The sequence below is a fragment of the Sinocyclocheilus grahami genome, unplaced genomic scaffold, assembly GCF_001515645.1.
Source record: "Sinocyclocheilus grahami isolate Dianchi unplaced genomic scaffold, SAMN03320097.WGS_v1.1 scaffold283.1, whole genome shotgun sequence".
In the NCBI taxonomy this organism is placed as follows: domain Eukaryota; kingdom Metazoa; phylum Chordata; class Actinopteri; order Cypriniformes; family Cyprinidae; genus Sinocyclocheilus; species Sinocyclocheilus grahami.
In genome coordinates, this window is record NW_015505462.1 from 1,725,878 (window position 1) to 1,752,626 (window position 26,749).

Below are 26,749 nucleotides of genomic sequence, written 5' to 3' on the forward strand. Positions count from 1 at the left end.
TTAAGCTGTTGTGGTGTTCATTCACATTGTTTCTAGATTATTGTGTAGAGTGATCAGATGCATTTTTAATAATTGCTAAAAGCTTCATTGGCCAAAAAATGAACTTTTCACCAAAAAAAACAACAAATTTCACTGTTTTTTGATCCTGACACAAAATGATCAGCTAACATTAATTGACTAATCATATCAGCAGCACATGTGAAAGTGTGAATGGGTACTAGTCAGGTAAAATCACTATCAGACTAAATAGATTGTAAGAGCAGACTGATTGCTATAAAAGGAGGGAAGAAACGCTTCCAATCATTGTGTTCTTGTTAGCAATGGTTACCTCCAAAGAAACACGTGCAGCCATCACCGCTTTGCATCAAAATGGCCTCACATGCAAGGAAATTGCTACAAAGAATATTGCACCTGAAAGAACCATTTACCGGATCATCAAGAACTTCAAGGAGAGAGGTTCGACTGCAGTGAAGAAGTCTTCAGGATGTCCCAGAGTGTCCAGCAAGCGCCAGGACCGTCTCCTCCTGAGGAGTCAGCTACGGAATCATGTCACCACTGTTGTATAAAGGGAACCTTCTGTGTAATGTTGATGCTGTACGGGGGCTAAAAGGGGGACACTGGGGTATGACGGGAGTTCCTCAGTAAAGTTCTGAACGTGAACATTACGTTGGTTTCTGGCTCATTATTAAAGATAGCTAACGCAACATGGTGTCAGAATAGTAGACAGGTTTCAAGGTATTAAACCTGCAAAGAACCCATTAAAGGAAGATACGGCTGAAAGCAGGGGCAAGATGGAGAGAGAAACGCCAGCCCCACCGATGTTAGCTGGCCCCGCCTGGCAAGTTTGACTTTTCCAATACAAGTGAATGGCCGAGATGGATGAAGCGTTTTGAGCGCTACAGAATCGCATCAGGGTTGGATAAGCAGCCAGAGGAATATCAAGTGAACAGTTTCATGTATGCGGCGGGAGATGATGCCGAAGATATATTGTACGTGTTGCCATTAACGGACGTACAGAAGAAATCATATGTCACCGTTACAGAAGCTTTTAATAAACACTGCGTTAGCAAGCGGAATGTTATCTTCGAAAGAGCACGATTCAACAAGCGGAATCAAGAGCCGGGAGAGAGCGTTGAGTCATTCATTACAGCAGTTCATTCACTCGCCGAGCAATGCGATTTCGGAGCCCTGAAGGAAGATTTGATAAGGGATCGGATCGTAGTTGGGATCCGCAATGCGAAATTATCAGAGAGCTTACAGTTAGACGCGGATTTGACGCTGGAGAAAGCGATCACGCGAGTGAGACAGAGTGCTGCAGTGAAAAAACAACAGCCAATATTACGCAGAGGAGAGCAACCGATAGGACAGTTTGAAGCTACAAAAAAGACAGGAGATCTCAAAAGACACTGAAAAGCAAGGCAGAGAGCCAATCATCTGGATGTGGTAGATGTGGTAACTTTAAGAAACACGCATGGAAAGAAGGTCCAGCTAGAAAGGCTGACTGCAGGAGATGTCATAGGAAAGGGCATTTTGCAAAAAAATGCAGGTCAGCTAAAGGGGTCCATAACATCACAGAGGGGCAACTAGAGGATGAGGAGGTGAATTTTGCTTTCCTTGGAGAGGTGCATCGACAAGGAACTGATGGGTGGAATGAACTAATGATGATGAATGGAGAAAATACAGTTTTCAAACTGGACACGGGGCTGCTGTCACAGAAATTCCAAGCAGCATTTACTCCACAAAGAAACATGGAGTTTTGCAGCCGCCCAGAAAAGTGCTGTTTGGACCAGGTAATCGGAGACTGGATGTGAAGGGGTGGTTTAGAGGGCAGCTATGTATAAAAGACAAAACTACAGAACAGGATATTTATGTAGTTGTTGGACTGTCGAAGCCCTTATTAGGGCTCCCTGCAATCGAAGCCCTCACACTCACACTGTGCAAGAGCAACAGGAGGACATTATAGCCAAATACCCATCTGTGTTCTCAGGCTTAGGAAAATTAAAGGAGCCATATAAAATCATTTTTACTTATCGAAGATTGTTGTTTGCATGACCGTTTCTAGATTACAGACATTAGGCGCAGCGATCACCTGATAGATACGCTACGTGCACAGTTCCTTCAAAAGTAAAATATATAATAAATGCATTTGATTGGTAAACCAAATTCAAATGTGACGTTTTAATCTCTAATGGTAATGCAAGGAATTTACGGAAAAACTCCACTAAATAATAGTGCTAAAAAGTGAGGGTCGTGGTGGGGCTTTGGCGATCGACGCTACCAATGTCCGTCAATCTTCTCCACAGCCAATCACGGGCTCTCTCCTTGCTCGGGCCCTGGGGCTTCAGCCCTGCCTAGCCCAATGGTTGATGCGGCCCTGAGGGTCATAGCTACACTGTGTTAAAGAGTTACGTCTTTAATCCAACAAGGGTAAATCCAAAGATAATGTAGCACAGCAACATTTAAGACATGTAGACGTAAGACCAGACAAACTCAAAGTGAACATACAGGAACTTAAGTACTTAGACCAAACAAGGATAATTTACTAGGCACACCTGAACAGAATAATACAATCAACACAACAAGGGAAATGGTGCAAAAGGAAAACAAAGTCCAAATTATCAGAAACCGTGACAGTAAGAGTACAGTCATTCATTATAGTGCACTTCTGTTTTTATGCTGCACAGTACACATATAAAAAAAACTGCCATTAAAAGCATGTTTCAAAAAATAAATTGCTGCGTATGTAACCTTCTTAAGACTCACATCCAGATCACTCTGCATCAGTTAACTATGTTGCATCCTACTAAAAGTAGCCAAATTCTATTTACAATATTTACAATTTCAAGCTTCCATTTCAATTAGCCAGTGTCAAGTGTTACATCCAAGAAGTGGCCTCACTTGTCAAGTGTTACAAGTTGTCCTCATCTGTTTTATAATACATGGGGCGTATTTGCCATGTCAAATGTGGGACAACTTGGCTTACACACTGATTAGCCAATGCTGACTGTGCCATATATTTGCCAATAGTGGTCCAAATTGTTATTAATTATTTGGGCAATATTTGTCATTTTATATACATCATATAAGGGCCACTTTAGGCTCACAGCCGCATTAGCCAGTGCTCACTGTGATATATATTTGCCAAAACTGGCCCAGATATGGTTTAGGATAACTGTGCCACATTTGTGGCATCATGCGGGCCACTTTAGGCTCACAGCCACATTAGCCAGTGCTCACTGTGCCATGTCTTTGCCAAAACTGGCCAAATATGTTTGAGGATAACTGGGCCACATTTGCGGCATCATATAAGGGCTACTTTAGGCTCACAGCCACATTAGCCAATTCTTACTGAGCCATATCTTTGCCAAAATTGGCCCAGATATATTTTAACATACCTGGGCAACATTAGTGGCATCATATAATGACCACTTTAAGCTCACAGCCACATTAGCCAATTCTTACTGAGCCATATATTTGCCAAAACTGGCCCAGATATATTTTAACATAACCGGGCAACATTAGTGGCATCATATGTGGGCCACTTTAGGCTCACAGCCACATTAGCCAAATCTTACTGAGCCATATCTTTGCCAAAACTGGCCCAGATTTATTTGAACATACCTGGGCAACATTAGTGGCATCATATAATGGCCACTTTAAGCTCACAGCCACATTAGCCAGTGCTTACCATGTCATAGTTTTACCAAAACTGGCCCAGATATGGTTTTAATAACTGGGCCACATTTGTGGCATCATATGTGGGCCACTTTAGGCTCACAGCTACATTAGCCAGTGCTCACTGTGCCATATCTTTGCCAAAACTGGCCCAGATATGCTTTAGGATAACTGGGCCACATTTGGGGCATCATATGCAGGCCACTTTAGACTCACAGCCACATTAGCCAGTGCTTACCATGCCATATCTTGGCCAAAACTGGCCCAGATACATTTTAATGTACCTGGGCCACATTTGCTGAAACATATATGGACCACATTTGGTTTACATCCTAATTAGCCTTTGTCGATAATGCCATATTTTTGCCAATGGTGACCCACATTTGGTTGGCACTATTTGGGCCCTAATCCCTGTTTACCACATGGGCCACTTTAGGGTCATATTCATATTACACATTGCCGTCAACACCGCATCGTTACCTACAGAGGCCCACATGTGATTTGATACATTTGGGCCATTTTTGCTGTTTTACATATGGGCCACTTCAGGCTTACATCCATTATGTCCGGGCCATAAAAAGGCCAGCAGTGCCATATCATTGCCTTAAGTGGCCCACATCTGCATGCTATCTGGGCTGACTGTCAACTGTTGAATGAATGAGTGTCACATCCCGCTTGTTTACTTCGAACCGTAAGACACTCCCACTTTTGACGCAAGGCCTCATGGGGCGTAGGAAACTTGTGGATACATTTGGGCGGTATTATGCAAATCTTCCCACACAGTGACGTAGATATGCGGGGGCGTGTTTGAAGGAGTCGTTTTAGGAAGGCGTGGCTGAGTGTTCACTTTTATAAAGAATATCTCTTTGGGTTTGAGACTTTAATCTTTGCGACTTTATGGATCTTCTGTATACACAAACAGCTTTGAACACTCCAAAGACAAAGGAAAACATGAAATGACCCCTTTAAGCATATTCTGCCCAAGCCGTCAAACTGATGTCATCAGAGAAGGAATGCCATTCCAGAGTGGAAGCAAATGTCCAGGCGTTTCTTGCGAAATTCGATAACAATGCTTTGTTGTGCTTTTATAAGCCTTTTGGGTTTTCTACGTTTCAAAAGTAACTTTTTTTGATTAAATAAATTAGTCATGTCAAAATAGCAATTCCATTGGGGATGGAATATTTAAATATTAGCCCGTCAAACTGATGTCATCAGAGAAGGAATGCCATTCCAGAGTGGAAGCAAATGTCCAGGCGTTTCTTGCGAAATTCGATAACGATGCTTTGTTGTGCTTTTATAAGCCTTTTGGGTTTTCTACGTTTCAAAAGTAACTTTTTTTGATTAAATAAATTAGTCATGTCAAAATAGCAATTCCATTGGGGATGGAATATTTAAATATTAGCATATATATATTTAGTTTCATGTAAATGTGTTTGGGGAAATGGATCTGAGCTAAATTTCTGGCATCCTGAAAGCCTTCCTTCCAACAGAAAAACACATTTTCATTAGTAGTTACTCAACATAGAGCTTTTAAGCGGCCACATTTGGAAACTCTCAGTGACTGGACTCTCTGATTTGTTTGATTAACACAGGAAGGTTTAAGGGCAGAAAGCCTTTTTGGCACCATTAGCTTAAAGAGCGTAATGATAAGGATTGGATGCAGTGCTTACAAAAGAACATCTCCACACCCTTGTTCTAGATCCCAGGCCCACAGATGATTATCATCATCACAGCTCTATGCTAATTGCGGGAGCACAAGACCAATGCAAAACAACAAGCACAAAAGAGAGGAGAGAGGGATATGGCAGCTCCTCCACCAACAAACAACTTCTTGCACATGTGATTAATGGAGTGTTGCTACAGCAACTGAGGTAAGGCAGCGTTGCTTGTAATTATCTTGCAGTCAGGAGGAAATTTCTAAGCAAACTAGGTGTTTAAAGGACGGGACTTGTGTTATTGCTTAGAATGCTGATGCATAATGAGGTTTAGAAGTTTTAAATTGCTGGTGGGAGGTCCTTTGGTGACGCTTTTGACTATTTCTTTGTTCTCAGTATGTTTACCATTCTAAGGGCTTCTGCACCCGTGTGCTGTTCTGTTAATATTAGAAAAATAATAGCTTTTTTTCCTCAGTCCATGAATAAACACATGGAGTTTATACCTGTTAAATTACAGTACAGCCAAAGTTTCTGTTCAGTGATTGAGCTGTCCATTGGTGACACCATTGGTGATAGTAGTTGCTGTGTAAGTTTAACATTCTCCTGCGGTAACATTTTTTGACATTAAAAATAAGTTAGGCTCTGTTCAATGGCTTGAAAAAAAGGTAAGGTACCAAATTTGGTTAAAGAATAAGTGTCTAATCTCTGCTAACTGTGTCAGCAGTAATGAAAAGCTGCTATGAATGAATGACCAGAAATTATCGAAAGTGTATATATTTTTTGTTAAAGCAATTTATATATTACTGTACAAAGCATATTTTAGGTCAACTTAAAAACATTTTACAGTGCACATGACTCATGTTCTATGAAATGTGTATAATAATAATAGTTAAATACTGAATGCTTTAGTAATGTACTTTCTTTTATGCTGTGGAAGATGGAAGAGATGCTCTGATTCAGTTCATGCTTTGTAATTTTATAATTCGTGAGCCTGGAAGCAAATTAACAGCAGGCAGCCGAATAAAATTCAATAGGGAGAAACATACTAAAGAAAAGAGTAATAATTTAGAGGCTGATAAATGTGTCTGAATTATAGTATTAATAAGATGGGATGATAAACTGCCCACATACAATATTTTTAAAGGTCATGGTACTGTTTTCTACAGGACACAAGCAGTTAATACAAAGGAGCTTATGTAATGGTTTTTCAACTCAACTGATTTTCCTTATTATATTCTCATTGTCGGTCTAAATGCATGGCATATAATTTCAGAGACTAGCCATCAAGAATATGACATGTTTGTTAGGCCAAGTACATTCTAATCTTAGTAAAACTTCAAAATGGTCCATGGTGATGATTTCACTGTTACACACATCTGAAAACTACACATGTATAAATATTAATCAGACTAATGAAACTGTGTTTACAATTAATTTTAACTTGTGAAAAAAACTAAATGATTAATGTTATGCCTTTCACTGAATTCATGCACAATTTTGCATGCACAAATTCTGCTCTTTGTGCAAGTGTGGATCTTTAGTACAATGCATTTTAGTAAATGTTATGTATGAATCACTGATAGACCACCCATGAGGTTGGTATTTATGAAAGACCGGTTGTGTTTTGCTTTCAGGATTGTAAAGTATACAGAGAAGAATTTTGAATTTACAGTTTAGTTGAAAATATTATCCACTGGATGTTGAATTGGAGTGACGGGAATAGAAATTTTTATTTTACATTTTAATAAAAAAAAATCTATATAGTCACAGGGACAAAAGGAACAAGTATAGATCAACTGTGTGCTGTTTAAGGTTTCTGTCTGGTAAACCAGCTTGTTTTTGCTCCATTTTACATTTACATTTAGTCATTTTGCAGACGCTTTTATCCAAAGCGACTTACAATTGGGGCATACAATAAAGCGATTCTTCTTAAAGAGGCAAACAGATACAGGAAGTGCTTGTAATACCAAGTTTCTAGACATTGTTCAAATAAGTACAAGCTAGAAAGAGAAGGAATAAATAAAGAGATATCTTTTTTTTTTTTTATGATGATGAAGTCAAGTAGCTTCGAAAGAGATGAGTTTTCAGCTGTCGCTTGAAAATTGTCAGGGATTCAGCATTCCGGATAGGGGTGGGAAGATCGTTCCACCAGCCAGGAGTGGTGAACGAGAATGTTCTGAAAAGTGATTTTGATCGTTCCACCAGCCAGGAATGGTGAACGAGAATGTTCTGGAAAGTGATTTTACAGACTTCATCAGAGCATTCTGGAATATTACATTTTATTGTAATTTATTTGTTTTAAGGTTGTGCTCTTCCACCATGGTCCATAATATAAAATATATTTTATTAAGCTATGTACAATATATATAATTAAACACAAGTTTCTGTAGGTGGCATTTCAAACAAAGATTAATAATATTTGACGTTCATGAGAAAACCTCATATATTCACATGTTAAAATTAACTGTATTCTAGACTTTTTCATGAATTTCTTTAAATTCCATCCTGTTTAACTCTACCTCCTAAAATTCAAAAAGTAACTATGTATGCATCCCATTGTTTAGTGTCTCAAATCTAATTTACTAATTGAATTGGAAATTTAAACACATTTCTGGTGCTCGTGAGCAAAGCATGGTGTAAGTTGCATTTTTGAGAGCTCAGGCAGAAATGTAATTTTAAGGTTCAATCGTTAACATAATATATTCATTTTGTTGGCTAAGTTAATGAAAAGGGCAATATTTCAACAGTGACATTGTCAGACTCCATTATGGCAGCAAAACTCTAAAAATGTAAGTACAATGGCATGGGGAATTCATGGCCTAGTGATTTGATAGGGAAGGGATCTACAAGCCAATCCTGCCAAACTACCTCCCTCCTCCAAGAAACGGACATGGAGGCAGTGTTAATTTTGAATAGGCTAACAAAATGCGACCTAGCGATCTAAAACAATGGCCTCAGCACCCGAAGGGGTAGGGATAAGGTGACCAGATGTCCCGTTTTTCCCGGGAGTCACAATTTGTTGTCGATTAACTTAAAGTTAATGAAGGCAGGATAGGCGGAATCGCGCTGATAGAAGTGCTGGTAACACTTTAGAATAATGGTCCGTTATTAACAAGTAACTAGGAAGTAATAGTTAGTACTACATTAACACTTAACTTAATACTATAAACTAATAGAGAAGCAAGATTAACTAAGCAGTAAGTAGTAGCAAATTTAGGACAAAGGTAGTTCCTTATTAGATATTTGATAATTATTAAATTAAGTAATTTGATAAATTATAAAATCTTAAATGATTCCCTTTGAGCTAAATTGACCTGTTTCCCTTACAGTCTGAACATCAACAAACTACAAGAAATCCGATTTTTGCAAATCTGTTTCGAGCTACATTCATATGTGGTTTGAAATCCTATTCAAATTGCATTCCTGGAAATCTGTTTCAGTCTGACCGGTCAGATCGGATTTAGCATAGCTTTTTCACATTCTCACGTAAAACGTAAACACATCAGACGTTTTTGTAGTAAACATGCTGAAAGTCTTTGCAGAAACAAGCTTGTGTTGTTGCGCAGTGCAAGTTAAGCGGGACAAGACAATATACTGCAAGTATACCAACCTCTTTGAGTTTTGAAACCAGTGGAGATGGCAGCACGGAATATTCTTGCATTTCTGCCGCTGCCTAAAATGAAATGATACAGTGCAACGGCTACATGTTATCATATCATAAGACAACATCTGTATTGCAAACTGTATTGCTGTTCATTTACTGTACATGTACTCAATACTTGGTAGGGGCTCCTTTTGCTTTAATTACTGCCTCAATTCGGCGTGGCATGGAGGTGATCAGTTTGTGGCACTGCTGAGGTGGTATGGAAGCCCAGGTTTCTTTAACAGTGGCCTTCAGCTCATCTGCAATTTTTGGTCTCTTGTTTCTCATTTTCCCTTTTGACAATACCCTATAGATTCTCTATGGGGTTCAGGTCTGGTGAGTTTGCTGGCCAGTCAAGCACACCAACACCATGGTCATTTAACCAACTTTTGGTGCTTTTGACAGTGTGGGCAGGTGCCAAATCCTGCTGGAAAATGAAATCAGCATCTTCAAAAAGCTGATCAGCAGAAGGAAGCATGAAGTGCTCCAAAATATCTTGGTAAACGGGTGCAGTGACGTTGATTTTCAAAAAACACAATGGACCAACACCAGCAGATCACATTGCACCCCAAATCATCACAGACTGAAAACTTAACACTGGACTTCAAGCAACAAGCTTCTCCACTCTTCCTACAGACTCTAGGACCTTGGTTTCCAAATGAAATACAAAACTTGCTCTCATCTGAAAAGAGGACTTTGGACCACTGGGCAACAGTCCAGTTCTTCTTCTCCTTAGCCCAGGTAAGACACCTCTGACGTTGTCTGTGGTTCAGGAGTGGCTTAACAAGAGGAATACGACAACTGTAGCCAAATTCCTTGACACGTCTGTGTGTGGTGGCTCTTGATGCCTTGACCCCAGCCTCAATCCATTCCATGAGAAGTTCACTCAAATTCTTGAATCGATTTTTCCACACCTTTTCCTTCCACTCAACTTTCTGTTAACATGCTTGGATACAGCACTCTGTGAACAGCCAGCTTCTTTGGCAATGAATGTTTGTGGCTTACCCTCCTTGTGAAGGGTGTCAATGATTGTCTTCTGGACAACTGTCAGATCAGCAGTCTTCCCCATGATTGTGTAGCCTAGTGAACCAAACTGAGAGACCATTTTGAAGGCTCAGGAAACCTTTGCAGGTGTTTTGAGTTGATTAGCTGATTGGCATGTCACCATATTCTAATTTGGTGTGAGCCAAAATGTGAGCCAAAATCATCACAATTAAAAGAACCAAAGACTTAAACTACTTCAGTCTGTGTGCATTGAATTTATTTAATACACGAGTTTCACAATTTGAGTTGAATTACTGAAATAAATTAACTTTTCCATGACATTCTAATTTATTGAGATGCACCTGTAGAGGGAAGGATGCAGAGAAACAACGTGCGGATTGTGGAAGTAGCTGAAACACCAGGCTGGAGCAGTACAACAGAGGTATCCAAATAGCTTCGAGAGGTGCTTAAAAGTGAAAGAGAGATGCGAGTTGATCGCTCCCATCGCACTTTGTCACTGAGATGACCAGGTGGGAATCCACGAGCCATCATTGTTCGCATGCATTATTATCAAGGCCGAGAGCAGATTCTGAAGAAAGTGCGACAGCTGGCACAGCTACAGTTCAACAGTCAATCGATAGACATCTTTCCCGATTTCACAGCAAATGTTGCAAAAGCCAGAGCGGCGTTCACTGAAGTGAAGAAGCGGATTCATAACCGACCTAATGATCAGTATGGCTTAATTTACCCTGCCAAGCTACGAATCATATTCATTGGTGACAAAAGAGAATTTACAGACCCAGATAAAGCCATGGAGTTTGTGACATACACTATTGTTGCTAGCATGCAGAGATCTGCAAGTGAGTAATAACTGTTCTATGGACTAGAGGTCTGCAGCTGAGTGGAAGAGTGTTTCAGTGTCCAAAGATGAGCAAACTTATAACTATCCTTTGGACAGGACAAGTGTCAAATAAGTGAATGACTGGCACATGGACATTAGAACTGCTATTGAGTGATTAACTGATTTACAGATTAGGTAGATATCCATGGTCTGATATAACATGGGTGGTAGATTAAGGCACTCAGATCCCAAAGTAATGTTAATGCTCATGTCCATTTAAAATATTAAAATTATGTGAAATTTTGCCACTGCTGGAGCTTAAGGGTACTTACTGTAGATCTAACCGAAAATCTAGGCCAGTAACGTCGGTAGTAGATATATGGCCGCTAGGAGAGTATCTACGGTAAAGGTATAGAGGCCAAGCAAACACTGTTTTTGCATTTTTCTGTTATTTAGGGGACATTTCCCCTCTTGTTAAATTTCATGTTCCTTTTGGGATTTGTTCATGCTTAGCTGTTTAATAGTTCTGGTGGGCCCTGAAACATAATCATCTGTTTCTAATGTCAAATGTACGTATTTTCTTCCCCCTTCCCTGCCCCCCCTTTTTATTTTTATTTTTTTTACCTTTTCTTGTGTGCGTATACACATACAATCACATATTTTTATCTGTATACGCACATATTGCTACCCCTCTCAGTAATTCCATTTCCAAATCTCTCCTCAATATCTTAAATAAGACAATAGGCTCACTTAAGATAATAAGTTATAATGTAAAATTAAATGGTCTTCATAGTCCTATTAAACGAAAACATATTTTAAATCAAGTTAAACAACTTCAGTGTCAGATACCATTTCTTCAGGAAACACATTTGTCAGATCTTGGGCTGATAAGGCTTTTCACTCATCCCATATATCAGGAAAGAGGAGAGGAGTTTCTATTCTAAGATTCGGAAGGCAGATTTGTTCTGGTAAATTGAGTTATTAATGGATCAGAGGTTTCATTTATGAACGTTTATGCTCCAAATGAAGGCGACCCAAATTTGATAAAAACTGTCTTCGGTGTTATTTTGCAATATAGCAAAGGGATCCTTTTGTTGGGGGAGACTTTTATTGTGTTTTGTCGCAATATCTGGATAAGCAACCAACTTCTCAATCCCCTCTCCTTAAAATAAGTAAAATGGACAACTTAAGGATATTGGCCTAGTGGATGTGTGAAGACAAAGGTTCCCAAATAAGCAAGATTTCACATTTGTTTTCTTTCAGACACTCATCATATTCGATAATTGATTATTTATTCTCTCCTGTATCATAATTATATAGAGTAACAGATATTAAAACACTGCCCATAACACTCTTAGTGGGATGGTTATAGACCAATTTTCAGGCAGTGGAGATTTAACACATGTTTGCTCAATGATAGCACATTTATCAAATTTATAAAAGATGAATTACAGCTCTACCTGGATACTAATGATACCACAGAGATATCTCCATTAATATTATTGTGATTGTGCTAAAGCCTATCTGAGAGGGCATATAATTGATTTTACAAGTGCAAAAAAAGGGAACTTGAACGTAGACAGCAACAATTAGAAAATGCCATTATGAAATTAGAGCAACAACATAAACCACATAGTGCAATATTAACTGAACTGATCACGGCACTTAAAGAATTAAATACATTACTCTCTAGTAAGATCGAAGGAAGGCTGAGGTTTGCTAAGCAAAATTATTATAAACATGGCAACAGAGCAAATAGGTTACTGTCTGAAAAAACAACAATCCACGAATATAGTACAGTAAAGCACAACTGCTATTTTAGTAGTAAAAATAACAAAAGCCCAGGGCCCATAGCTATTCAAATGAATTTTACTATATATTTAGAAAAATTATTTCCCCATATTTTATTAAATGCATATCATACAGCCCTGGAAACAGGTACTTTGGCCCCCTCATTGAATGATACAACTATAGTCGTCATTCATAAGGAAGGCATAGATCCAACATTATGTCAGCCGTATAGGCCAAATTCCTTACTAAATGGAGATCTTTGTATTTTGACAGCCATCTTATCTCAGTGATTAAATGAGGTGATTGTTAATATTATAAATCCAGATCAAATTGGATTTATAAAAGGGAGGTGTTATGGTGACAACATTCGCAGACTATTAAATATAGTTATAGCAATCATCTCATCAGATAGCAATCATCTCATTAGAAACGTACAAAGCTTTTGATCAAGTGTCGTGGCAGTTTTTATTTCATACCATGGAGCATTTTAATTTTGGTTCTAATTTTCTTAAATGGGTACAAATCTTATATTCCAACCCACAAGTCTCTACTAGACTTAATAGTTGTAAATCAGCGTCTTTCAAATTAGAGTGTGGTTGTAGACAGGGCTGTGCACTCTCCCCATTATTATTTGCTATAAGCATAGAGCCTTTTGCTCAGCTCAAGTGCTGTCATAAATGGTGTTTTTATAGGAGGAGAGGAACATAAAATCTCACTATACGATGAGATGAGAAACCCTCAATCAACAATATCCCAACTCCAAAAATTAATTGTTGACTTCGGATATCACTCAGGCTACAGAGTAAATATAGACAAAGCTGAAGCATTGAATGTCGGTGGTCATATTTCTGAGAGGGTGATAAAACAGAGTGGCTTCAATTGGCCCAAAGAGGGCATCAAGTACCTAGGGATTAATATACCTCCTTTATTACAAAATGTATATGTAGCCAACTACCATAAATTAATCAAATCTATCTATAATGATCTGCAATGGTGGTCAGCCACTCTTTTATCTCTTCTGGGTTGGGTGGAAACTATTCAAATGAATGTATTTCCTAGACTTCTTTACCCATCTCAAATGCTCTTGTGGCACTCTGAAAGAGCAGCCCATAGATGGAAATGGTACATCACCAGAACAAAATGTTTGAGAAGCCATCAGCTCGATCTATGGTAAAATGCTGGAATGGCTAGCAGTAAGTTACCTAGCTGAGGGAGCAACACACCCAGCTCTCAGTCGAGAGGGGGCTTGACCTACAGCATGTTCGTTAGAAATCAGAAGGGTAAGCGCACTGCAAGCTTAGCCAAAAACTCAGCGCACCAGGGAGGCAGAGGAAGGGCCTAGTTCGCCTGATGTTGCCGGTTCCAGATGCTCTGGGAAAACAGAGAACTCAACTCTCACGTGAGAGGAGAACGCCGAATTCAGAAAGGAGTAGCGTGCTCATAGGCAACCCTTTGATAAAGGGGAGCACTGCTAAACATTACCACGAGAACAGCCCACGGAGTGAGGAATCCAACTCCTCAGAAAGGGAGAGAATTCAAATGCTCGAAAGAAAGCACCATGCTCACAATAACCCTCAATGGTGAGGGGAGCGATGCTTCAAAAGTGTGTCAACAGAGACACACTGGTTGAGTGAAGCCCAAGGCACGTACCGGGGTCTAAGCCAACTCAGAGGAAGGGAACAAGGCTAATAACGCGCAACGCTTACCATACAGGATTTCAGAAAGTGCGCAGAGTCTTAGCATGCACACTTACCACTATGTGGATTTTAGAAAGTTTGCAAAGTGCTCAGCGTGCACACTTACCACCATGTGGATTTCAGAAAGTGCACAAAGCTTAGCGTGTGTACTTACCATAGCATGGATTTAAGAGCTTCCCAAGCATCTGCTCACAGATGCCTAGAAGTACAGAGCCAAACAGGAGTGGCAAGCTCAAAGATAACCCTCTGATACGAGGGGAGCACCGCCTGAGACAGCATTTCACAAGAAGGTTCTTGCAGATGCCACCTATACCTCTCGCTCGATGCCTCAGCAAGAGGGGATATCCTGGTGATCAGGAAGCCCCTCAGGGCGACCTAGATACAGCGTACCAGACAGGGCAGCCTGAAAGCATAAGCCGAGCCCGGACGTCCAGGAAATTTTGCCGTGCCGAGGGCCTGATGATCAAGAAGGCTCCCGCAGAAGCCTGGCCTGAGACAGCATTTCACAAGAAGGTTCTTGCAGATGCCACCTATACCTCTCGCTCGATGCCTCAGCAAGAGGGGATATCCTGGTGATCAGGAAGCCCCTCAGGGCGACCTAGATACAGCGTACCAGACAGGGCAGCCTGAAAGCATAAGCCGAGCCCGGACGTCCAGGAAATTTTGCCGTGCCGAGGGCCTGATGATCAAGAAGGCTCCCGCAGAAGCCTGTGATCTGGCCGCATGATCCAGGAAGCATGAAGCCGGAATCAGGGCTATCATAACGACTGGATACAACATCGACGAGTGAGGTAATCACTGCAAGTCGAGAACCCGGTTTCTGAATCCAGCAGAGGGGTTGCTCACCGAGGACCTAACCTAGAAAAGGACAGAAACACACAGGTCCTGGAAAACACTGCAAAGAAAGCTCGCAGATGGAATACACACAACCACCAGCGTATTAAATATATATTTTTAATAAAAATGGATCGTACTCACCCACCATGGTTCCCGCGCAGGAGCCCCGTTCAAGAAGTGACCCGAAGAAGCCTCTAGTCCGGACCATCAGTAAGGTGGTTACTATGAAGCCATAGAACCAATCGAAACATCATAGGTCCAGCATAGGAGACTGTAATGCAGGAAGTTCCTACCTAACCTCGGTCAGGTGGAGAGATGGTGATTACAGGGGAATTAGGAAGGGGAAGATAAGGGCAGATGTTAAACCCCCTGAGGGAAATGAGTAGACGAAAGCGCTGACGCCTCATCTGGATCACATCCTTTAGGTCTTGCCTACCTCCCTTTGACCCGCGATTCCTCCTACCCCTACCCGCAGACAGGGGAGGAGCGCGAGCCGTGACACTAGCCTTCTGTGCCCGTCTCTGATCCTCAGATCGAGACGGGCCAGGACCCCTGGGTTGCTCGGGTTCAGACCTGGACCTTCGTGGAATGAAGGATTTGAAGGCCGCTGAGCACACCTTCGCCTCCCTGAACTTCTCAACCACCGTCTCGACGGAGGTACCGAAAAGTTTGGATGGTGAAGCCGGAGCATCGAGAAGAAAGCCCCTCTCTTTCTTCCCGATATCTGCCAGGTTCAGCCACAGATGTCTCTCCATTACCACCATAGCCACCATGGACCTGCCCATAGCAGAGGCGGCCTGCTTAGTAGCACGGAGAGATCTGTGGTGCGGCGCAACTCAGCTACCTCTTTGGGAAAAAGGCCCTCCCCTTTATCCAGGTCTTTCAGTAGCTCGGCCTGATACGCCTGAAGCACCGCCATCGTGTGCAATGAAGCGACAGCCTGACCTGCTGCTGCATATGCCCTGCCATTTAAGCGAAATGTATCCTGAAGGGGCTTAGATGGCAAGGAGGGAGTCTTAAGAGAGGATGTCTCACCCATGGAGAGCTAGCTAGCTCATCATACATAGGGCAGGAGGATTGGGACATCAGACATCCTCAGACATTTCCTGCTCTTCCCGGGCCAAACCCAGCAGAGCACTGGCCCCTGGATCAGACGATGTTAGGGAAATAACATCATCCTCCAGCGGCTCACTCTCGTCCACAGCCGACGAGCGCGAGAGGGAAAGCCCCTCTTTAAACTCATCGGCCAGATCCGCCTGCGATCCCCACAAGCTCATTCTCCGTGCCTCAGCAGCAGTGGGTCCTGATCGCTGTTACCACGGAATGCACGCTTCAAACAAAACAGTCAATGAAGATGAAGAAGAGGATGACGTGTTCTCCCGGCGCCTATTTATACCATAGTCGCACTGGTAGTGACGTAATGGGCTGTCGCCAGCCAGCATGTTGTTGGTGTTTTTTGAATGTATGCTTCAGACATGGGTCACAACGAGGCGTTCCCCATAGTGACCCCTAGAGGACGCAGTTCGAAGTTTCCTTGAAAGGGAACTAGACAGGCAAACAAAGTTCAAACTAACAGAAAAGTGACATATTTGGTGCTCAAGAAACATTTCTTATTATTATCAATGTTGAAAATTCTGCTGCTTAGTATTTTTAAGGAAACTGTGATACAAAAAAAATGTGAAATAGTGATCTTTTGTAATATTATAAAGATCTTACTATCACTTCTGATCAGTTTAATGCATCCTTGCTGAATAAAAGTATTCATTTATTTAAAAATCTTACTGACTTGAAAATTATATGCACATAGTCTTAAATGTCACAGCAACTTACTTAGTTGCTCTCTCTGTAGTCCCTCAGCGTAAATAAGAACTGGGTATTCTATCTCCGAGAAAGGAACTGGTACTTTTTACTGTACAAGATTATAAACTTTGCAGACTTTCTTCTTACATCTTCTTTGCTTAATTCAGCCAAATGCCTTTTTATGTTACTATTTTTTTTCTCATCTAAGAATAATTTTCTTTGCTGATGGCAAAAAGAAGAGTTTCAAGGGATAAGTAAAGACTGCATGAAAGAAACAAATCCTACATAAGTTGCAGAAGTAGTGCAGGATAATGAAGATCATAGCCTATTTATGATTAAAATAACTCATATGTTGCAGAGTGTTGCTGAGAATGCTCCCAGCCATATTTTATGGGAGAATGTCAAAGTAGAAAAAAAGTGCAAGCATGCTGAATCTGAATTTGGAGTATAGTTTAGCTTTGAATAACATAAGGAATTGTGTTATGTGAACACAATTGAAATGCTTTGTCACTTTGTACGTGTCACTCTGGTCAATCTCTAGATAAGGTAGAAAAGAGCACAATAAAAGTTGTCATACAGACTACTCTGATGGAATGAGAAATCAAATGCAGATGCATCATATACTGTTTAAAACATCTGACAAAAGAGCAGAGAGCATACCCTTCTTAGTTTTAGCAAATTGTAAGCCACCACAATTTTCTAACCCATTCTCACTTCCAAGGCATCAAAAACTGAAGCATGATCAAGCGTCTTTAATGTCACAATTAAAGGAATAGTTCACCCAAAAATGAAAATGAAAATGTTGTCATCATTTCCTCACCCTCATGTCGTTCCAAACCTGTATAAGTTTCTTTCTTATGTTGAACACAAATGAAGAGATTGGAAACTTGGACATTTTTAATAGTTTCCCTAAAATGCCAAAAAATTAAATATGTATAACAAATAAAAAAGTAATAGATAGATAAATAATTAAAAATAAAATTTAATTAATGCATTGACTCTTTCTGTATCCAGATCTTGAAACATAGTTTAATCTCACTGTTTGTCTGAATGCATTCATTATCTAAATGTTTTATAGGAGTTTGTCTAGAGCGTCTGAGCTGAAATCAATTTTCTGTCTTAACCTTAGGAGGTCAGAGGAGGAGAGAACCAATTATTCTAACAAAGACAGAAAACTGGCCCTCATCATTGAAGGTTATGGGTAAATTAGAAGCGTGTTCCTGTCATGGATGTAAGTAACAGCAATCACATCTGGTGATGAAACACAATCAATCTCGTTTTTTTAGAATGACGTGGAAACATTACCCTGCAGTTGACCATTTAGCAGGGATTGCAGATTTGTACGCATCTAGAAGCTTTGCGCACTGCTGTGAGACCTTTTCAATGCTTTTGATTGACAAATTAGGAATTTATACATATTTACATAAGTTTGCCAGCAAGATCAAATGAATCTTTTAAATATATATATATATATATATATATACATTTTTTATTTTTTATTTTTTTACTTTACCAGATGACATCTCTGTTGTTGTTGACTTAATGGTGGCCCACTTGCTTGACGCACTGTTTCCAGTTTGTGTGTGTATGCACATTAAGACCTGCACATTTCAACATTTATAGAAGTATGAAGCATTTATAAAATACCTGCCTGGTGTTTCTTATTGTCCTCTACTTAACGGTTTATTGTAAATGACACTGTGGAAATATGGATATGAACATTTACAATAAAAATACAGTGTCAAACGTTTGTGAAGAGAAGCTGCAAGGCTGCTGTGAAGACACTAATAAGGTCTAGTCTGGTGCAGTGCATGTGTGCTTCAGCTAGAAAGTGATAGGAAAAATACTAAGGGCATAAGAAAAAACAATTCAAGGAAATCCTCTGAATGTTGAACTCATTTCACAGTATGAAATTTTCAAGCATATCACATAACTTTGAGCCGTTTTGAATTTGTCCTAATTGGACCACCTATAAATTAGGGTTTATTGTAAAAGCTGATTTGGTTGGGTAGAGACAGACATGACATATCCTCTACTTGAGATTTATACACAAGTCTTTCTCAACACTGCTGCCTTTACCAGCCAAACACAAAATCTTCAACTTCTAAGACTCTTGAATAAGAAGCAGCAATGCTGCAATGCTGCCAGTACTAGATTTGTATTGGAACTATTTGCATCTCAAACAGTGGGAGCCCAAAGTCTGAGTCCACTAGTGAAAATGTTTCCAGTTTGCATTTTTCCTATTTAGTCAGTTTTGTATTTTTAGCAAAACAGTTTGAGTAACAGTTTCATTGGAATATTTACATTAAAGAATTTAAGTTTAAACATTTTACTTTTAGAATGCAATATGAGGCATGGACTCTGACCTTTTGTTCAAAGTGATTAAAATTTGATTAGAATCTTAAATAATTCATTTGAAGGTTTCTTGTTCATCAAAAGGTTTCTTTGGTTTAAATCTTAAAATGTTATTTCTATGTTTAAATTAGACTTTAAATCCCAGCGTTTCAGTGTTGACTTGGACTTTTACCCCACTGTATATGTTTTCAAAAGTTTGCACAACTGACACCACCAGATAAAAGAAAAAAATAAGAGTTATTTTTGAATCTGAATATAAGTCAAGTACATATTTACATGTATATATTTATAATCATATAATTTATATATAAATATTTGTAATATATAAACATAGCAATTGTTCTTAAATATATACATGCATGTGTGTTTATTTATACATACATAATAAATATAAACAGTACACTCAAATATGTTATGTAAACAAATACTTTTATTTTGTATTTTGGATGCAATTAATCGTGATTAATCGTTTGACAGCACTATATATATATATATATATATATATAGCACTTTATACAATACAGATTGTTTCAAAGCAGCTTTACAGTGTTAAACAGGAAAACATGTGCTGATAATGCAAGAGGACAATAGAAAACAGTCAGTTTATCAGTTAAATTTATTTAATTGTTGATTCAGTGTTGTCATCGTTCAGCTCAGTTCAGTTCTCTTCCAATAGTGTCTGTGCAGTCAAGTCAACAATGTCGCCAGAAATTGTGTCCCCAATAAGCAAGCCAAATATAAATCTAAAGTTAATGTCTGCAGAAGAAAGGCTTTGATAGGATGATCAGTCTCTTGAAGTAATTGTATCAGATGAGCTGCCTTTTATGAATTTTAAACAATGCTAGACTGTACTCCAGCAACTCCTTTCTAGGTGGTGCGTGTTGTGAAGCGCATTACTCCACTTGCACGGAAAGGAAATGATTGTTCACTCAATTAGAAACAGAAGATGGTTATGAGATTGTCATGGAATTTGAACTGAAGTTATTTCTCTGAGCTAATTCACATGTAAATCCTTTAGGTTTAGGCAAAAATAAGTAAAGGTAAAATTGCAACAGTGGCACAAAGAAAATTAAAAGCATAGTCTGATTTATCCAAGGTAGAAGATTCAGGCCTTGGTATACTTTTGCACAACGCTTATAAATTATGCATAAATTAGTTCAGTATGGATAAGGATACTAGTAATTTAGTCTAATAGTAAAATATACTTAAATGTATGAAGTATATTTACTTACTTAATGTAAATCATAATACAGGCTTCTTGATCACCTCGCTGACCTTTTGTGTTCCCTGGAAAAGACAAAGAGCCTTATTTACTTTCATAGTATGGAAAAGAGATATAAGTAAAGAAATAAAAGTAATACCTGCTGAATATCTGCTTTTGTGTTTCACAGAGGAAAGACAATCAGACAGGTTTGGAATTACTAATTTTTTCATTTTTAACTGAACGCTCCGTTAAACTTAAATGTTGTGTTGCAGGATAAACAATGAGATTTGAAAGCCATAATTGGTAGAATTAAAGAAATTGCAAATGATCATACGTTTTTCATTTATTAATATTCATTACAGAACACAATGAATCATTTATCGTGAATCAACTTACAGAAAGTTAAAGAAAGTTACTTTTTTTCTGTCATTATCTCGGCATTTCTCTCTCAGCTCTTTGAAGACATGACGAGTGAGCGCTCCTTATTACTGCCTCCGTGTTTCTGTCTGTGTTGAGAGATGAGCGGAAGAAGAACTAGTCCCTAACCTACGCAACTATTTGTTCATATGATTCATTTTTTCACTTCGGCGCTCTTGACACACAATCATTTTTGAGAATAATAATAATAATAATAAAATAGAAGAAAGCACTAGTTAAAACACGTAGTGTCGATATTATTGATGTGAGATTGACCGGTCCTCGCGATAAACCAAATACTAAAATCGATTAAGATTAAGATCGATCCGCCCATCTTTAGTGAGAATGAGACGTTCGCTCTTTGCGACGGGAGGAGCGTCTCTCTTATTCAAGCGCCTCATCTCACTCACGGTGAGTCAATCAGCAAAACTGACCGAAGGGATTTCTTCATGGAGTACACCTGCAAACTTTCCGCTGCTTTTAAGTTACGCCTTTTAACTGTGTAGAACATCTAAGTAGAACATCGACGCCTCGTGTACCTGTGCTTTTTTATCAGATATTGAAGAACATATTTCGGGGAGATTAAACGATGTATTTCAGTGATGGCATAAGTAGATCATGGTCACTCAATTAGAAACAGAAGATGGTTATGAGATTGTCATGGAATTTGAACTGAAGTTATTTCTCTGAGCTAATTCACATGTAAATCCTTTAGGTTTAGGCAAAAATAAGTAAAGGTAAAATTGCAACAGTGGCACAAAGAAAATTAAAAGCATAGTCTGATTTATCCAAGGTAGAAGATTCAGGCCTTGATTGATTATTAGATTATTTTTGTATGAATGCAAAAAAAAAAAAAAAATAGAGAGACAGAGCATGGACAGAAAGACACTTGTTTCTTCATAGTGGACCACCTTGTACATTTCTTGCTTACATATCAGTGGTAATTAATGATGACATGATCAATATAATTATGGACATAATGTGTCTTTTGTGTTTGTGACTGATATAAAAGTAATGATCCCCACCTGAGACCCAAAGTAATTGGACTGAGATTGTTAAATCGAACTTCCTCTCAAACCTGACAGAAATTAAGCTGATTTGTTTCCTGCCATCATCCATAACGTGGCTTTTATTCACATAACATCTCACAAATGTGGATAGGCTGCCTTTCATTAAATATTTTCAGCCACTTTTGGATCAAGTCAAATACATTTTTAGCAGCTTAGGGAAAACTGAATGTGTGAGCCCAGTCTCTGAAATGGTTAAGCGGTGGCCTGTCGCTTCCTCTCCAAAGAGATTGAATCCAACTGATAAGAGTTATGCTGAATCCTCAAGGCTGCTCTGAATATCTTGTGTGCTGCGCGAGAAAATGTGCTGGCGTTTTGCTCCACAGGATTCCTTTTTATAATGGTTAACCACACATTTTACTACACAGGCTTTCTTTTCTAGACTGATTTAACAAATTCATTTTATAAGAAGCTACTATTTCACATTCATTTTATTGAAATGTGGAATTATTGTAGTAATATGAATAACAGATGTGGCAAAATAAGCGGTCAATTGGGAATTGCGTTTGCTAGTTGGTGTTTCAGCACCATGGACAGGTCCACAACACAACTTAATCTTATTGTTTCCTTACCACTAGTTTGGTGATTTCTTATGAGTTAGTCATTTAGCTGAACCTCCCTGTGGTTTGAACAATTGGATACCAAAACAGAATTTTTAACTATTTTAACCATTAGACTATACTGCACATCTCATGTAAAGCCAGCAGTGCCTCAGAAGTTTAGTAAGAGTCTCAAGGTGGATGAAGAGATGGACCCTTCCATTTTTTAAATTTAATTTAATTTTAGTATAATTAGTATAATTTATTCATATTACCATCTGGGACTATCACTAAGCCACAGTATACTTTTGCACAACGCTTATAAATTATGCATAAATTAGTTCAGTATGGATAAGGATACTAGTAATTTAGTCTAATAGTAAAATATACTTAAATGTATGAAGTATATTTACTTACTTAATGTAAATCATAATACAGGCTTCTTGATCACCTCGCTGACCTTTTGTGTTCCCTGGAAAAGACAAAGAGCCTTATTTACTTTCATAGAATGGAAAAGAGATATAAGTAAAGAAATAAAAGTAATACCTGCTGAATATCTGCTTTTGTGTTTCACAGACGAAAGACAATCAGACAGGTTTGGAATTACAACTTTTTTCATTTTTGACTGATCTCTCCGTTAAAATTAAATGTTGTGTTGCAGGATAAACAATGAGATTTGAAAGCCATAATTGGTAGAATTAAAGAAATTGCAAATGATCATACGTTTTTCATTTATTAATATTCATTACAGAACACAATGAATCATTTATCGTGAATCAACTTACAGAAAGTTAAAGAAAGTTACTTTTTTTCTGTCATTATCTCGGCATTTCTCTCTCAGCTCTTTGAAGACATGACGAGTGAGCGCTCCTTATTACTGCCTCCGTGTTTCTGTCTGTGTTGAGAGATGAGCGGAAGAAGAACTAGTCCCTAACCTACGCAACTATTTGTTCATATGATTCATTTTTTCACTTCGGCGCTCTTGACACACAATCATTTTTGAGAATAATAATAATAATAATAAAATAGAAGAAAGCACTAGTTAAAACACGTAGTGTCGATATTATTGATGTGAGATTGACCGGTCCTCGCGATAAACCAAATACTAAAATCGATTAAGATTAAGATCGATCCGCCCATCGTTAGTGAGAATGAGACGTTCGCTCTTTGCGACGGGAGGAGCGTCTCTCTTATTCAAGCGCCTCATCTCACTCACGGTGAGTCAATCAGCAAAACTGACCGAAGGGATTTCTTCATGGAGTACACCTGCAAACTTTCCGCTGCTTTTAAGTTACGCCTTTTAACTGTGTAGAACATCTAAGTAGAACATCGACGCCTCGTGTACCTGTGCTTTTTTTTATCAGATATTGAAGAACATATTTCGGGGAGATTAAACGATGTATTTCAGTGATGGCATAAGTAGATCATGGTCGCTGGGGGGTTTGAGGAGATATACAAAATCTTAAAAGAAGAGGACTACTTGGTATCTCGACAAAAGCATCACCTCAGAAACATGAGGGATTGTCTCCTGTGGAACTTCGCCAAAGTGATTCTGTTCTGGACATTAGTTGATGCTCAGGTAAGACGCTGGGTCTTTACAGGAGTGACATGTGTTTTTTTTGCTTTTCTTTTGTAAGGGCACTAGTCCAGATTAACCGTTAAAAATGTTAAACACTGACCAAAACAACTTAATAGTGCATATACATATTTAAGACGTGCTTTGTGTTACATTATATAAATTCCTTTTCAGTTTTTATGGTAAATGATAACGATAGAAATTTCTTTAAAGCAAATGATCTGAAGAAGTTACGATTTGATTTGACAGAACGAATGTAAACCTGTGAATGTTTGAGTAACACTTTACAATAAGGTTCATTAGTTAACTAGGCCTATGAACAATACTTCTACAGCATTTATTAATCTTAGTTAATGTTAATTTCAACATTTATTAATGCATTATTAAAATCAAAAGTTGTGCTTGTTAACATTAGTTAATGGACTGTGAATTAACATGAACGAGCAATTAACGACCGTTTTTTCATTCACTAACATTAACACAGATTAATAAATACTGTAATAAATGTAGCCTATTGCCCATCGTTTGTTCGTGTTAGTTAATACATCAACTAACATTAATTAATATAACCTTATTGTAAAGTGTTACCAATGTTTGATTTCAACCAACCATTTTACCCAAACACTTTATCTTTACACACACTTAATAAAAAATATAATTATATATAATTTATAAAATATAAATATATAATTTAATAATATATCTTATATTATTTTTCATTGGTATAATTCTATCTATCTATCTATCTATCTATCTATCTATCTATCTATCTATCTATCTATCTATCTATCTATCTATCTTTCTATCATCTGTCTATCTGTCACTATCATTATATCTTATTTGATAGTGTGTATTTATTTTAAATTACATAAAAAATTCAAGTTAAAATGAAAATGGTCCTTCTGCTTTATTTTGCTGAAACTTCAGATGCAAATAAGGACTTACTAAATCTGATCCTTAAAATGTCTTTAGCTGAATAAAACCAGTTGATTTAGTATAGATGTTATGACTATGAAATCATGTTTATTTTTTAAGCTAACAAAACATTTTTAAAATGCAGTTAGATATTGACTGAACTATGATTCATTTTCAAATGCAATTGCACAGCCAACTACACGTTTTCTTTTTGCGTGAAAGCTGTAATCTTATCCCTAATATGAGACAGAATGGAACAGTGGAGGTTTTTATGAAAGCTTGGTGTGTTTCACAGCTCTTATCCTCTCTCCAAACTAATAATCTTGATTTTACTTTATAAAGAGTTGCTACTGCCTATAAAAATGCGTTGTCAGGTAACCTAAAATGTGACTTATGTGGTAACATCTACATTTCATTCAACAATCTTATTTAACATGACTGAATCAACTTAAATTGGGTGGAAATAGACCCTTACGGCACTGCACGTTTCCTTCTTTTTTTTACATTGAGCATGGAAAGCATACAATACGCATGCATGTTTTTTTTCTCCATTATATATTTTTGACGCATTGTTCACTCTTGGTCTGCCATTGGCAGTCAGAAAACCAGTAAATGCAGTCACTCGAATGAGCATATATAGACCTGTGCTGTGGGTGAAATGACACATAAAAACACACTTGAGTGGCTTGTGCTTTTGTTCATGCATTAATGAACTAAATAAATTGTGTATTGTTTTGCTGAATGATTTCTGTTTAATGCACACTCATATAAACCTGCAAGGTTTTGCCACTGTATTGCCACTTTAATCAGTCTGAATATGCTACTGTATGTTCTTTGCAACATCAAAAAAATTATGCTTGTTCATCTCACAATTGTGCAGTAATCAACATAGCACAGTTAAACTGAATGCTTTGTAAGATCCATCTTTTATGAGGGTCGGCTTGGTCATATTGCAAGTCTCATGTCATGCCTGTTAATTATTACCTTAAACACCTGAAACTTACTCCTATTACATTGCCAGCAAGTTGCAGTAATAAATTAGCAAGCCATGAATGCATGCATGCAAAAACGTGCTCATCCTGTGAGAATAATCTAAAAAATGTGTTAAATGTTGCACATCCAAAGTAGTTACATCTGAATGTGTTACATCTAAATTAGTGGTTCACAACCTTTTGACTCAAAGGCCCACCACTCATAAACATCTGTTTAAAATCCACACTAGTTGATCTAGATATAGTAACTAGTTGATCTAGATATCTAGAAATAGAAAATCTAGATATAGTGACCACTTACTGTTGAGCTGGCAGACAATCCAGGAACCTAACTAAATGCAAGAAAAGCTAAAAAAGTGAAAATTTAATCTGATTTCCTCTTTAATGCACAGACTTAAGATTCACAAGTGTGTAGAACAGTCAGTGATGAGTGTTAAACAAAACTCCGGCGTTTTGAGCATATTGGGTGGATGCTCCACTGACTAAGTAAAACAACTCTGATTGGGCACTATAATTTATTGCACAAGCACACTTGCTGCCTCTGCATGATGTGGCAGTGTGAGCCTCTGGGCACTCATATTAGGCCATGCCAGATGGATATAATCCAGTATCCATGCACAAAATAGAAAACATGCCCCATAGGTGTTCAGATGATACTATGAGTGATCTTTTTTAATTTATTTATCGGATTGTATCCAAAGAAAAGCATAAATGATTCATTTGGAGATGGGAAGGATATATGATGGTTTCCTACTGGGCTT

At 38.3% G+C, this 26,749-nt stretch overlaps 1 protein-coding gene across 1 annotated transcript in view; it reads left to right on the forward strand.

Annotated features, from left to right (window-relative positions):
• The first annotated feature begins 10,516 nt into the window (after positions 1-10,516).
• The window catches only part of LOC107600417 (parathyroid hormone 2 receptor-like), a 58,085-nt gene continuing 41,852 nt past the window's right edge, over positions 10,517-26,749 (forward strand). Inside the window, exon 1 of the mRNA XM_016292312.1 lies at positions 10,517-10,817. Within this exon, the coding sequence (XP_016147798.1) occupies positions 10,517-10,817 (301 nt within the window). The remainder of the gene's footprint in view (positions 10,818-26,749) is intronic.